Genomic DNA, 14,650 nt, shown 5'->3' with positions numbered 1-14,650 from the left:
ACACAGAGAGAGAGAGAGAGAGAGAGAGAGAGAGAGAGAGAGAGAGAGAGAGAGAGAATGAATCAGTGATGGAAGAAAAGTTCTTGGCAATTTGTAACAAGCAAATGGAATAGATTTAACAAAGTCTATATGTTCCTAGTAATGGATGAAATGGGGCATAAGGGAATGTGTCTCACGAAAGGCATGAAGTGCATAAATACTTGGTAGCTGCTGTCTTTTGACAGAGAACATTGTGAATTAAGTGCTCTTATAGTTCCAGGTCTGTAAAGAAGATCTGAAAATCATGGGAACTGTATGACATTAGAAACCATTAGAAAAATGGGACCAACTTCAGCTCTGCAAAGGAACATTTCACTGCTACGTGTTAGGGAGGCTACATAGGATTTGTCAAAAAAGAGGAAATGCAATTTGCATAACATTTGCATATGCTGATTTATATGTACCGACTTGAATTTAGAAATAAGCATTATGATTTAAATTGTCAATGCAGCTCAGCACAAAGTACAAGGCTGTGACCAGGGGATCTCTCTGCCACTCCAGCCAGCTGCCCAGGGGCTAACGGTTGATGGGCAGCAGTCCGTATGTTTGTTTGTTTTTAATTTTTAGATCAGAATGTGTCAGGACAGCCTTTCAGCTAAAGAAAAAAATGCTTGGCTCTCTTTCCCGAACTGTAGCTCATACCTAGATAGGATGATTTGCCACTGTTTGTGTGAAGACAGCACATGTCCTGGTTGTAATTATTATATTTTAATATATTTATTAAAGCATATGCTATTCTATATCATCTCAAGTGGAGTGTATTGCAAAGCGGAGAAGTGATTGGTTGCATCTTAGGCTTTCCTATGATTTTAAACCTTTATCTTTTCCTTGCAAATGGATTTAGCTTTCACTCAATAGAAGTGTTTGGAATGTTGCAAAAGTTACCGCGGCTTGCAGAGGTCTCCATCCGGCCTTTGAAGGCTGGGGCCCTTCCTCTTACCCCCTCCCTCTGTCCCCTTCGTGTGCAGCTCACCAACCCAATCAGGATAGCAAGTATGGTATAGAGAGCTCCACTTTTGCCAGCTGAGCTCCTTTCCCTTTGCAGAGAGAGGCATACAACTGCATGCATCTCTCTACGTGAAGAAAGGTAAAAGTTGCAGGGCAGGGAGTGGATGATGTTGGGGAAGAGGAGGGGCTCTGAAGAAGGGGTCTATCACTTGACGTCATTTGGTCAACCAAATCATCTGTGGGGGAAAGCAGTCCGGCCACAGATTAAAAGAGGTTCCCACCGCTGTTATACAGCCTGAGAGAGATTAATGCTCTTCATGAAAACTTGTAGCAATTCTTCCTTCTCTCACTCTTATCCTCACTACAACAATCTTGTGAGGTTGGCTGGCTGAGTCTGCTCCTGGCTCAGAATCACCTGGTAGCTCTGTGGCTGAGTGGGACTAAAACCCAGATCACCTGGGTCCCAGCCCTGCATTCTTAACCACCACACCACCATGGCAAGCAAGCAAGCACTAACAACCTCGTGCTGCTGTTGGTTCAGCACTAGTGTCACAACACCAGTGGATGCTGTTCACTTCCTGTGGAATCTGCAGATGGAAAAATTACCCAAAACAGTAATGTTCTATAAATCTTGCCAAAACACTGTTGTGATGCTTTCTGTCCACATCTAGAGGAGTGTGAACTTTAACCAAAAACTGCTATATCTAGGCTGCAGTTTTTCACAATTCATGCTGTCTTGCTTGAGTAGAAAGCAGTTCTTACACTAATGAGCCTTAACTTTAATTACAGCTACCTGTGGGATCGTCAGTGAGAATCACTGCTAACATTCAGGAATGCAATATGTTGTTAGATCCACACAGCAATTGTCGGTTCACTTGGCACATCTGTAGGCTACCCACTCTCAGTTCAAATATTATAGCAAAGTAAAAATTGCTCAACTAAAAACAGAGCAGCATAAGAAGACGAAGCTATTAACATTGCTAGTGCGTACTTCTGCAAACAGATAAAATTTATGCTGCAGCCCTATGCCCACTTACCTGGCAGTTAGTCATAATGAAGTTAATGGGACTTTTGTGTAGACATACTTAGAATGTCACTAGTAGCTTGGATGAAAATTACTTGAGGGGTACTTCCAGGAATTATATTGGTATAGAATGATTTAAAAAAAGAAACATGACTAATCCTTGCAAATTACAATTGAAGTATTATTTGTGCAGTTTAGAGAATATGCGTGCATTTGGCAGATTTAATAATCAGATAGCTTTGCCACACTATTTGGGGAATCTCCCTTTCAATGCCACACAATGACAATCAGCAGAGTCTTGTGACTCACCTCCTTCCATGTCATTACAGCCCATCAATGCTTAATTTAGGCTTGTCACAAATACTGGCCATGGTACCATATAATGATGTTACGGTCACCATTTCCATAAGGTGTGGTTCCCTGTAATGTCCCAGTGGCAGGTATTGTTCAAGGGTTAGATAATTGGGAAATAACCCTTGAACAAGCCATGATTTATTTCAAGTTTTATGCAATAGGTATCTGTGCAATATTTTCAGGGACTGAAGGGGCTGCCATAGGTCAGGAAAGTTGATCCACCAGAACAGTTGATCTGGCTTAAATCTGGATCAACCTGCTCAGAAAATTTTCAAATCCTATAATCATTGTGTGTTGCTCTTGGATTTTTGCTAGCATCTGCTTTCTGTCATGAGTCTCACACTTTTATAGTGCGGAAGACTAACGTTTCTCCTCTTGCCCCTCAGTCTAGGAGAATGCAAAATGAAGGAAGAATTGTGAACTGGAAACTGATTTTGCATGGCACGTCAACCCGACCTGAACATATGAAGCAACCGCGTGTCTATACATCCTATAATACTGTCCAGAATGACAGAAGAGGCGTGGAAAGGATGGCAGACTTCGTGGAGGTATCAATCTGACTTTCATGCCCATCCATGTTTCCCTTTTAGCATGCGCTGCACATCAGAGGAGGGAAATAATGTTCCTTCAAAATGCACTTGCCTTTTCTGGATTCATTCCATTACTGTTTCTCTTCCTCATTAGCTGCTGGAATGGGCACAGTAGGGAAGCAGGCACTGTAGCATTCCAGGCAATGCATCTACCGGATGCCTCACTCCGAAGGGATTCTCAGAGCCAGGCAACAGGCAGGCGGTGCTCTGGACAGCTCTTCTGGGTGACTTCCTCCCATCTTACTAGTAACTGGGAGGGCCTGATGCCTTGTTCTGAGGACACCTCAGAAGGACACATGGCTCTCCCAGCAAGGGTGGCTGCAGAGGGGTGTGTGGGTGTAGCCTGCAGGCACAGGCCAGGAAGAGGAGCTGGAGCACCTCCCCCCACCCCCCCCATGCTCCCATCACAACCATCGGGTGGTTGTCTAGCACACCTGGAACTGGGGATGCTGGCCAGCCACCACATTTGTAAGCGCCCCTTTCAGTCTGCAAATTCTGACACTCAGGCTTCCCACCCCATATGGCATTTGTATGAAAGATATTTATCTTATTTCAATTATATAGCATTCATATTATTTTTCATTATATTATATTTTCATTATATCTCATTTGTATACTTCTGAGGGAGCTCAGGAAATACACAATACAGTGAAAAATCAATAATACATGACAGAACATTAGCAAAAAGCATACTCAGTTCATAACACAACACACAATATTAAAGCATTGCGTTTCCAGGGCCAAGTTAGAGCTCAACAAGCACATATGTTTTTAATTGTCTAATGGTCAAGAACATGGGGAAGGGCAAATTTTATTTCCCTGCAGATGGAATGGTGTCCCACTGAGAAGCTCTGTCTCCCTATGCTCTCCAACAGCATCCCTGCTGACCTTTGTACATGGGCTGGTCAGTTCTGGAGGAGGGACTCTTTTAAGAACTCCTCTCCCCAACCTTCAATGGCTCCTGATGTTTGGCACCCTCATATATATTTCAGGACCACACCACACAAGACAACCTGAGTGAAAAAAACAGGGTGACAGAAAGTACCAGCAGCACTGAGAAAAAGAAGAAGACGGCTTCCTCAGATGCAATGCTCCGCCTGCTTCAAAATGCATTTCATGGCCAGATGGCTGGAAATCCAGTGCCTAAGAAGATGCTAAATGATAACTCAAATATCCCATATGAACATTTCTATGAAGCCCTTGAGAAACTAAACCGAGCCTCCCAGTTGAGAGACTCAGAGGAGTCTCTGTACAGTGACTATGTCGATCTTTTTTACACTTCTAAACCATACAAACACAGAGATGACAGACTACTGCAAGCTTTGGTTGATATTCTGAATGAAGATTAAAAGGTTTAGCAGGAAACACTAGCTTGGAAATATTCCCACACCCTATCTCCATGATATCCCTCATTTCAGAATTAACTCCCATTTATTCTGACAGATTTGCATGCCCACAACTTTTATCGCTTTATACTTATTAGCTACTTAAAGAACAGGTGAAACAGAAAAGGTAGCTTGCTAGACATGTGTTAATTGTCACTTTATTCAAAGCATTCAATGATCCCCTGAGAATAGGCAGCATCTTTCATGAATTCCAGAAATTTTCTTCTCCCACTTCTCCCAAATTCCAAACAAAAATTTTTGCTTGATTTCAGTTACTCCTATAACCTTTTCTATGCACCCTCCTACAACAATAGTATACATCTCTCAGGGTCTAAGCTATACCTAAACAAATATATAGACTATTTCTTCCCATGCACACACTTTTGGAAATTAGATAGATCATCTATTCTTTAAAGAAAAGCACAAAGGGGGCATTTCAGTATGGTTATTTGAAAGTTTGGTTCTATCAGAAACACCCAGTCAGTTCAGAGTCATTTCTCTTGAGATCAAGAGGGACCAAAGCTAGAACTCGCAAACCACAGCCACATTCCACATAAAAGAAAAGCCAGCAAATGTCTCCTTCCTAATTTTTGTGAGAACTGTATGTATGTGTCTACTCAGAGGTAAGTCTCACTGAGTTGAGCAGGGCTTAATCTATGGTATGTGTAGAGAGGACTGCATGTCTGAAGAAGAAATCAGCACAAAATCTTACCAACCCCTTCTGTCCCAAAGTCCGACATCTAGGCCCATTTTCATTCCCCTTTTGGAATCACATACACATGTAGCCCTATAAACAAATTTCTCTGCAAGTCAATCAGCTTCAACTGCTGTGATGCAATTTGTGAAGTAGTTTGTTCCATTAATTAGGAGAGCTCCATCCTGCCCTCAAACCTGTCATGGATTTATCCTGATTATACAAGCCTTCCTCAGACCTGCTGTCTATGAACCTGTTGCATGGTAACTCCCTGAACCTTCTAACCAGTTCTTCTGGCTAGAGAATGATGGGAGCTGCAGTCCAACACATTTCAAGGACATCAGGCTAGGGAAGGCCAGCAACACCAATCTCGCTTTCAGAAGAGAGGACAAGAAGCTATGGCATCTGCAATGCTGCCATGTTTCGTGCACTGCCATCACCTGGGAGGCAGGGTTAGGTCCCAGGGGAAAGGTACCTGCTGGGTCCTTTCATTGCTTTTAGAACCTACTGCCCTGTTACAGCTTTCAAAGCAATAATTTTAGAAAATGGAAAACCATGCGGCAGATTTTTCAGATACTGCCTCCCCCACACTTTAAATATAACCAGGGAACCTAAATGATAAAGATGGAGTAGAAGCCCAATATGGCATCATTTTCCATGTCTTTCTCTGCAAATGGCACATTGGTCAACATTTATTTGAGAGGCTAATGGCTGCTTAAAAGGGAAGGGGAAATAAGAGAAAAGTCCATGGAGGATGAGAGTTTTTTGAAACAAATGAAAATGGAAGGCAGTGTCCCTTTCAAAGAAAGGTACTGAGAGTGACTGCTTGCTATAGTAGATGTGACAATGCCTCTAAGGAACATACACATTTGAGCATGAACCCTGTCAAAGACTGAAAATATTAAGGCAGCAGAAAAAGAGGATGTGATGACAATAAACTGTAAGGCAACAAAATGTCTCCAGGTCAGTGAACTGAAGAGCAGGAAAGACTGCAGAGATAGAATGTTGCAGGGAGAGAGTTGTGGCAGAAAGCATCACTCCCACAGCATCCAACTGCCAGGGGTGTGGTGACTGTCTGGGGAAATGTCAGATAGTCAGTATGTTCAAAAGAAACCTCGGTGTATCGAATGGCTCTCCACTTTTTCCCTGTATGCACATGTTTGTAGAGATGAAGGTTGCAATTTACTCTCTTGAATATGTAAATCCCAAATGAGAAGACACTGTTGAGTCAACAGTGAAAATTGGAGCAACATGGAGCAAATGAATGCATTTAGATTCATTTAAATGATATAAATCCAGCACATACTAGCTAGTAGAATAAACAGAGATGATAAATTCTTCTCCCTCCCTCCCCCAATCAATATCTATTTCATTTCAAATCATATGGTAGACCAATCAACTGCTATGTATGTACTAAATTTGCTTTTAAAAGAAATCAGTTGGATTTTAATATGGACAAAGGTAGTGTGAAAGTGTTTTACCTCCTAGGTTCTGACCACACCAACTGAGTGCTGAGGCATGTTTGTTTTCCTTTTAAAGGAGGAAAATACCATATTTTTCGCTCTATAAGACGCACCTGACCATAAGACGCACCTAGTTTTTAGAAGAGGGATCCATGGAAAGCTTCCTGATAATCACAGGCACATTCCCCATCACTTCCCCATGGGCTTCATTAAAAGTCGGGTTGCCATTTGAAAACACACACCGATCTGTGATTAACAGCTCTCACCTGCGCCGGAGGAGGTCTTCCGGGTGGCGCAGTGGTGGTGGCAGGTCTTCCCGGGTGGTGGGGGTGAGCAGTCCATCTCTCTGTGTGGCCGGTGGTTAAAGTCCGTGGCTCCTCCTCCTCCACACTGCTCCCCCTGAGTGGCACAGCTCTCACCTGCGCCGGAGGTGGGGGGCGGAGCAGGGCGTGCCGAGCACGTGCCGGCCAGGTGGTGCCACGTGGTGCAGGCGGGCCGGCAGTGTCCCGGGTGTCGGGCACACACACATTCGCTCTATAAGACGCACAGACATTTCCCCCTACTTTTGAGGGGGGAAAAGTGCATCTTATAGAGCGAAATATATGGTAATTTGCACCCGTTTCCCAGCAACAGCTCCTGGCATGGGTTGAAAAGGAGTCCTTAACTCCTGCCTTCAGCTTTCTCAGGAGAAAACCAGGCATGTACTACCTCCCTGCCTGGGAAAGTGGGAAATCACAAATGAACACACAATTTCAATGCTTGGGATCATAACCCTTAAGACGTATCCATTTCAATGTCATTTAATTCTAGGAAAGCATTTTAGAACACTGCCCATCCACTTTTCCTGCTAAAATAGCTTTTTCCTGCTTAGTGGTGGATCCAAACATTATCACAGCTCAGAAGATGCATCTAGGCATGCTTGCACTGTTTGCCATATGCAAATAAAGCATTGCAGCCAGAAGTTCTTGCCCTGTTAGGTCACAATCCTAGTAGAAGTGGTGCCTAAGACCTCCGTCCATCCTTTTCTCACATCCCTCCATTAATACCTTCGAAACATTTACCTCTTATCTTTCCTTCTCCAGCACTGGAGAAGGAAATGATGGTTGCTCTTCCCACTTCCTTCTCTAATCTCTGGTTGTGGCTGCATTGCCAGATGCAAGAAGTAGTTTTTTCTCCGTTCTTCAAGGTCTCCAAATGAAAGCTTGTATTAGTTCAGAAAAAGTCCTATTTCCTACTGTTAGTATGCTTCCAGGTAGAGAAGTGGATGACTGTCAAAGACATTAACTCTCCTTACATTGCATGTGGACTGTGCCAACACCCATTTTGATCCTCCCCAATGTAACAGGGCTGCCATGGAGAACACAGCAATCATTTACTGACTCAATATCAGTAAAAGAAATCCTGCTTCCCCACCCAACTTTTTGGTACTTCCACAAAGAAAGCTGCCCCTGTCACTGGGAAGATGATTGTATTAAAATGCACTTCAGGTGATGAATACCAGTTTTACTCTAGTTTTCATTTCACTGATTATAGGAGTTACTGGAAGAGAAACAAAATTACTCCATATAAGCAGATGCTAAATGAGATGGGTCTGATCCTGACTTTGCTGTACAGAGAAAAGAGCTATTGAAACCAGTGAGACTTGTTCATTGTGATCGGAGTCTGGATTCAAGCCAATGGCCCCTAATAATATTGTATCCTCCCTATTTTACTTCTTTTTGGCCTGTGGCATCATGTTTACATTGCAAAATTGAGGTAGTTCTGATGAGGGCTTTACCTTGAGTCCCAGCAACATTCAAGGAAACAGAAGTTCTGTGTTGTGATCAATAGAAAGTACTGCTTGGATTAATTATTGGATGGTTAACAGTTGGCAGTGGAAAACAATGTATAATTTCTTGTATGAAGTTCATAGAACCAGAAAGGCACATTATACTTAACTCAGTGCATCCAACTCACATGAATATCTTACTTAGATCATGATTCTTACTGGCTATTTTATTTAAGGAAGAGCAGTAAATATAATTCTTCATTGTGAAAATTGTAAGTGCACACTTTAAATTATGGCCACATATGATTGTTGCATTCAGGCTAAAACTTTTAAAATAATGTGGGCTTTGCTTTTCTTAATTGAAAGTTATTACATCTACATTTTTTTTAAAATCACAAAATCTAAATTAACCTCATACAAATTATGTTGCTTGAATATTTTCAACCTAGAGTGCATTATTGTACAGATGTTAAATTATTTTTGTTAGTCTTCTCTTGGTGCCTGTATGTGTTTTGTGAAAATGTACAATGAAAGATAAAACATTTTATCTCAAAGAAAATAAACATTATATTTTCTTTACAGGTATTTATAACATAGCAAAGCTTTTATCAAACACAATTTAAAAGAATAAATTATGAGAAACTTTAAGAATAATAAATTATAACAAACTTTTTTTTAATCTGAACAAAACATTTTTGTCCAATAAAGTATTTTTGGGGGCATGTTGTAATGACAACAGCCACATGTATGTGATGTGATGTGATGTTAAAAGTGACATTTGTTTAATCATAGCGTAATACCTAAGAAAACATGATGTGTTAGCAGTGTCCAGAATATGTGGTCTTAACATTTGTACAGAAACACAACTTAGAGACATCACATGAAATAAATGAGTTGGCAAGCATTAGACATGATGGTTTAATCACTGAGCAAAGAGATGGCTTGGCTGCTAACGGGAAATGGAAAACTATCATAATATGCAAGAGATTGGAACCCTTTTTCATCCTTGGAGCTGAGAATCTGAAGAATCCAATGTCCCCCAAGAAGTCATAGGATTGCCCTGTTAGAATGGGGAAATTCTTGCAAAAGCTGGGAAAACCCGAAATGATGGCCAGTCTGGAGAAAGTGGGTAGGGGAAGGTAGTGTGGATTCCTCAGAAGGCCAGACTGGGACCCCAGGTGGTCTGGATCTGGCCTACAACCCTAAACCCACCCCCCAGTTAAGAACCTTAAATGCAACTCCTTTGCTATGTCTTGTGTGACTTTGCCTCCCTCCTAATAGCTACGTTAGCTCAGCCTTACGAAATGGAGCACCTTCCATATGGTTTCAGACTGACACTCCCATCAGCTCGTACCAGCTTGGCAAATGGGAAAGGGTGAAGGGAGTAGCAGTCCAAACCCTTGGAGGACACCACAGTGGCAAAGTCTGCTTTGGATTATAGTGCCTTTTTTGCAGTGAGAAGGCCCTGCCATACTTATGCAGGCTCCGGTGTGTGCATACCTGTGTGCATGTGTGCACACGAGTGCCAATCTCAACAAACAGGCTGCCCCCTTTCTTTTAGCATATAAGGAAGTTCCATTTGCAACATGGAGGAAGGCAGGTCCTGGGAAATTGTTCCAAAATGTCCTTCAGTTACCACATTAGAATCAGTTAATCTTCTAAATAAGCAGATTGAGAAAATGGAATCCCCTAAATTCATGATGGAGAACCAAAGTCCTCCTATCTGTCTTTTATGCTCCCATGATGTTGTATAACTAAAGCATTTTCCCCTCATGGGAGTGTACATAGGTTTTCTGAGACTAGCATACAACCTCATATAAAAAGAAAAAGAGGTGGAGAAAGAAGAGTGAAATAATCAAATTCTGGCAGCATATCTTACAGGAAGTTCCATATTTGTTGTAATGACACTGTGGGAGACAATTCTGGGAGGGCCCAAACAGCATTTGGGCAAAGCCTGGTCAATGGAGTCCTCTCTCCCTTAGATGTAGCTACCTGACATGGCTGCTGCTGGAAAGAAGCCAGACGGCAATCCTGTATAATCCACTAGAAGCCCCTGAAGGGCTTGGGCTGCAATCCTATTGTGCTTCTGTTGTTTTGTGTCCCTTGGAAGGGTGTCTGCCCTGAAAGACAGCTAAGGAATGTTTTTAAATAATAAATATACCATTTACCTGGTAAGCCCCATTAAAACGAATGGGGCTTACCTCTGTGTAGACATGCATAAGATTGCACTGTTGAAATATTAGCAAAGAAGAACAGAAGCTCTATAGTCAAATGGTTATGCTGTGAAGCAGGGGTGCCTTGTTCTTAATGATGATGGTACTTCAGCTGTTTAGATATCCAAGAAAACATAGCACAGAGAGAATCTTGCTTTTTGCTATGATTGGGTAGCCAACAATAAATGAATTTGCTCTTTTTTTTATCATCCAATGTTTTGTTTAACAGTGCTTGTTATCAGTGAAATGTTCTGAATGTTAAACTTGCAATAATGTGGCTGTGGAACCTGATAAGGAAGTGCACTTAGGACTAAAGATCTGCAGGTTTATTAAAGAAGTCCAGAGTTCCTCCATGGAGCAAAGCAATAAAAGCTCAACTTGTAATAAACCCAATGCCATATGTCAGTCCTATTAAAGGTAGTGAACTGCATCCTTTCGTTTGGAGGCCAAGAAGTCTACAAAACAGGACAGGGCAAATATTCTTGCTGGGAAAGAAGGGAATGCTCCATAATTTTTGCATGCCAAGTGTACAGCTTGTTGACAACAAAGATATATAAAAAGAGGAAGTGCTCCATTGTGCAGGGTTCCCTCACTTAATTTGGGCTGATCCCACACACAACTGTGGTTTATCTGCTCCTGTTCTTGGGATCTCCCTTTCCCCCACAGCTCACCCCAGTCAGCAGCTTTCTAACTCCCTTCATTCTCAAGGGAGTGAAGGTACTGCCATAGGAAGGAGAAGTTTACTCCCACCAGTGAAATTACTCCACCTAGAGCTGGATTCAACCCAACACTTACAATATTTAACCATGAAGTAGTGAGCCACCTTTTTTGAATATGGGAAAGGTGCCAGGTTGGAGAAACATAGTTTTTGTGGTGGGAGAGAGGTAGAGGAGTTACAATAATTATTTGTATATATATGCACATTCCTTTCCCCACCTTTTTCAGTTGGGAAATTCCCCTGCCTTTCCCTCAACAATTTAGACCATGTCTATGAGTTCTGTCTCATCGGCTCTCATACGCACTTTCAAGGGTTGAGAATGGATTGAATATGTGTTAGTGTTATACAATGGGTTGTTGTAGAAAGATAGACAATCATGTGGTCTAGAGCAAACTGTTCCAACAAACCATGGATTATCTTCATTGGCTTCATGTAGTTAACAAACCATGCTTAAAAGGAAACTTGCGTAGTATTAACCATGTTTCATCCAGTGCAGCTATCTCCTTAACCATGGTTAAGGCTGTTGCTGGGGAGAGACAGAAGGAAAAATTGTTTCAGGGAAGATGTAATCCTGATGATAGTTAGAGGTAGAGGACTAGATCTGAACGTGAAGTTGGATCAACTACACTGATGGAAGTGAACTTCCCTACTCCTTCCTTCTTACAGCTGTGCTTCTACCCCCTAAAAATGCTATACTGAGAGTTAGGAGGCCCTGCTGTGGAGTAGGGCCCCCAAAATTGGTTTGAGCTCCCTTCTGCCAGTGGAGCACTTCCTCTCATGGAAGGCAGTCACTGTATCCAACCCAGACCATTTTGCCTGCACTCATCCTTATGTGTTTATGATTCCACATGAAGTATGTTAAGACTGGGAGAGGAGATTTCCAATACTTCTATAGTATATAGTTGTATATATTACATAGCAGGTTCATACAAGACAAGAAGCCTTGGTGCAGTCCTACTGTTATGGGTCTATTTTGTCATGTGGACCCAGTTCTGGAATTCCTGTGTGGTAGGATTTGTTTCTGAAACCAGAGAGAGAATAAATGCTCTACCCTAAGGTTTCCACACTTCATTGCACTTTGTCCAGTCACCGTACCCAGGATTGTCCTTTTACCATTGTTGGTACAGATGCAGTACAGAACACCATGCAGTCCCTTGACAAGAGGGACTTCTAGCCCTCAATCTCTACTGCCCTCAGCTCCCTAGCAACAGATGCATGACTGCTTGCTTTATTCCCATTGGCTGAGCATTGTTCCCATTTCTCTGTTCACTTTTGGAAATGGTGAAAATACATGGAGGAAGAAAGGGGGAGTTGTGGTGGCTCTGTTTATTTTCATTAAGTAAAAAGCACTGTGGGGGGTGGAGTGACTGGGAAGTCCTTCAGACATGTAGATACTCTTGGGGGAGGGGTCAAATGGGGAGCCTACAACAGAGCAAAGAGGAGGAGGCTGTAGTGGTCCATAGGGAAGAATAGGGAAGAGGGGGATTTTGCTCACTTGATGTGTGAAGAAGTGGGTTAGCCTGGAAAGCCACATGATCATCTGACCGGTGAGTTCAGGCAAGAATCCATATGCTGTGCAAGCAGGGCGGATTTATTTGCTGTGTTGTATGAACCCAGCCAGTGTCTTGCTTGCACCCTTCATCAAATTCTTCGTGGTTGAAGTTGTCAAACAGTGGAGCTGGACCCAACTTTATGAGTGGTCTCAGTCATGAATCAGGACCTCTGGAGTCACCTTGCCAATCCATGCTTGAAAATTCTGACATCATGTAGCCAGAAATATGTGGGGCAGTAAACTTAATTCTGTGCCACAGAGCACAGTGTGGGGTCACACCATTTCCCCTGGAACAGAACTGAAAGACATCCTGCAGAGTTGAAAATCATTCTGATTTACCTGCCTCAGCGGTGTGTGGGAGGGTGTGATGTTCAGGTTCTGAGAAAGGTAGTTAATTACTGCATTGCATATTGCTCACAGAGGCTGTTATCATGTGTGTTCCATTTCTCTTTGCTATAGACTATTTTCTAGGTCACCCAAGGAGTCGATCCAGTAGTCCTAATTGCTTTTCACATTGCCAGTGCTCTTGTCAGTGAAAGTACTGGAAAGGAATGAATCGTTCTGAAAGGTTGCAAGCATATGTAGCGGCTAAAATTAGAAGATGACCTGTTTCTTCCAGCAAGAGTATTGCTAACTCTGGAAACTAAAGACTAAAAGACAGACCATTAAGAGTTTTTCTATTCAGCAGAGGTTTAAGGATCCCCACTGCAGCTTGATTGGCCAGTGAAATATTCATACTGATTATCAATCCATGGTGAAGTTTAATCTTGGCCCCTGGCTCAATTTTTAAGTGGAGCTGTAACATACTCATAGCTGTTATTGTGTTTTATAGCAGATGGCTTCATATTTTAAATTATTCCTATGTTTTCAAATATTAAAAAAATCAAAATTTTGGTATCTAGCAAATCTTTTTAAACTAGTTTTTACAATGTGAAATTTATAAAATGTATAAACTGCATAAGCAATTGGTGATCATTTTGCTTTTTTGTTTTTGTTTTTTGGCATCCCCAGTGCTATAACAACGCTTCAGAGCAGGAAAGCCTCAGACCCTGGCTCCTGGTTTGCCCACGTAGCTTCCATACATCTAGTTTCTCATTGTGTGCAACAGTGACATCAGTCTCACTCAATCAGCTCCTTTGTGTCACCTCTGAGGATCAACGGCAGCTACTAGTCTAAGATGGCAGGGCGATATAAAGCAGGGATGTTAGCAGGTGGGTCCATGCCTAGCACTCAAAGCTTTTCCATCAGAAGGAGATGGCCCGAATATATATTTCCCTGCTACATTTATGCCCCACCTTTTCCTCTGTACTGCCAAGTTACATGACCATCCTCCTCCTCTCCATTTTATCTGCACAACAGCCTTATGAGGTAAGTTATGGGAGTCTGTGACAGGCCCAAAATCACCTACTGCACTTCATGGCTGAGTGGGGACTACAGCCCACGTCTCCTGGATCCCACTCCAGTAGCCTCATCATGACACTGCACTGTTGAAGCCAATAGCTCAACACTGGGCCGGGAAGGTTGCTAGGATTTCTGTAAAGGTTTCGACCCTGGCCTGGCCTCCTGGTCTGACCTTCTTGGGTAACCAAGTGAGCTACTCTCTCTCTCCCCTCACAGCTTGGTACTCCTGCCTGTCTGGAGGCTGCTTGCTTCCAGACCTAATATGGGCCAAACGAGCCATGACGGAGCAGTGGGAAAGGAGTTCCGTTCAAGCTTCCTTGAGTGCCATTTCATGGTAAAAAGGCAGGTACAAACCAAATAAATAAAAAAACTGTATAAAACAGAGTGAGGGTCTTCTTTTGAGATCATTGTCATTGTTGTCGTCATCATCACCCTCATGATCATCCTATTCACACAGAGAGAATGCATACATATTCTTCCCAGATCATTTCTGGTATCCAG

General features: G+C 42.4%; 1 protein-coding gene across 3 annotated transcripts in view; it reads left to right on the top strand.

Moving 5' to 3' along the window:
* The window catches only part of PCSK1 (proprotein convertase subtilisin/kexin type 1), a 50,866-nt gene extending 36,867 nt beyond the window's left edge, over window positions 1-13,999 (top strand). For 2 of the 3 annotated variants that reach the window (XM_044446729.1, XM_044446732.1), the window contains 2 exons: window positions 2,752-2,913; window positions 3,948-6,610. In XM_044446729.1, coding sequence (XP_044302664.1) covers window positions 2,752-2,913; window positions 3,948-4,304 — 519 coding nt within the window. In that variant the 3' untranslated portion in view covers window positions 4,305-6,610. Of the gene's footprint in view, window positions 1-2,751; window positions 2,914-3,947; window positions 6,611-13,759 lie in introns of those variants that run through there. The other variant, XM_044446731.1, reaches the window with a different exon arrangement.
* Window positions 14,000-14,650: the final 651 nt, after the last annotated feature.

This window comes from Varanus komodoensis, unplaced genomic scaffold (assembly GCF_004798865.1).
Source record: "Varanus komodoensis strain SLA01 unplaced genomic scaffold, ASM479886v1 scaffold5, whole genome shotgun sequence".
Classification (NCBI taxonomy): Eukaryota; Metazoa; Chordata; class Lepidosauria; order Squamata; family Varanidae; genus Varanus; species Varanus komodoensis.
The sequence above is the reverse complement of the archived record's forward strand: the minus strand, read 5'-3'. Positions and strand labels throughout refer to the sequence as shown.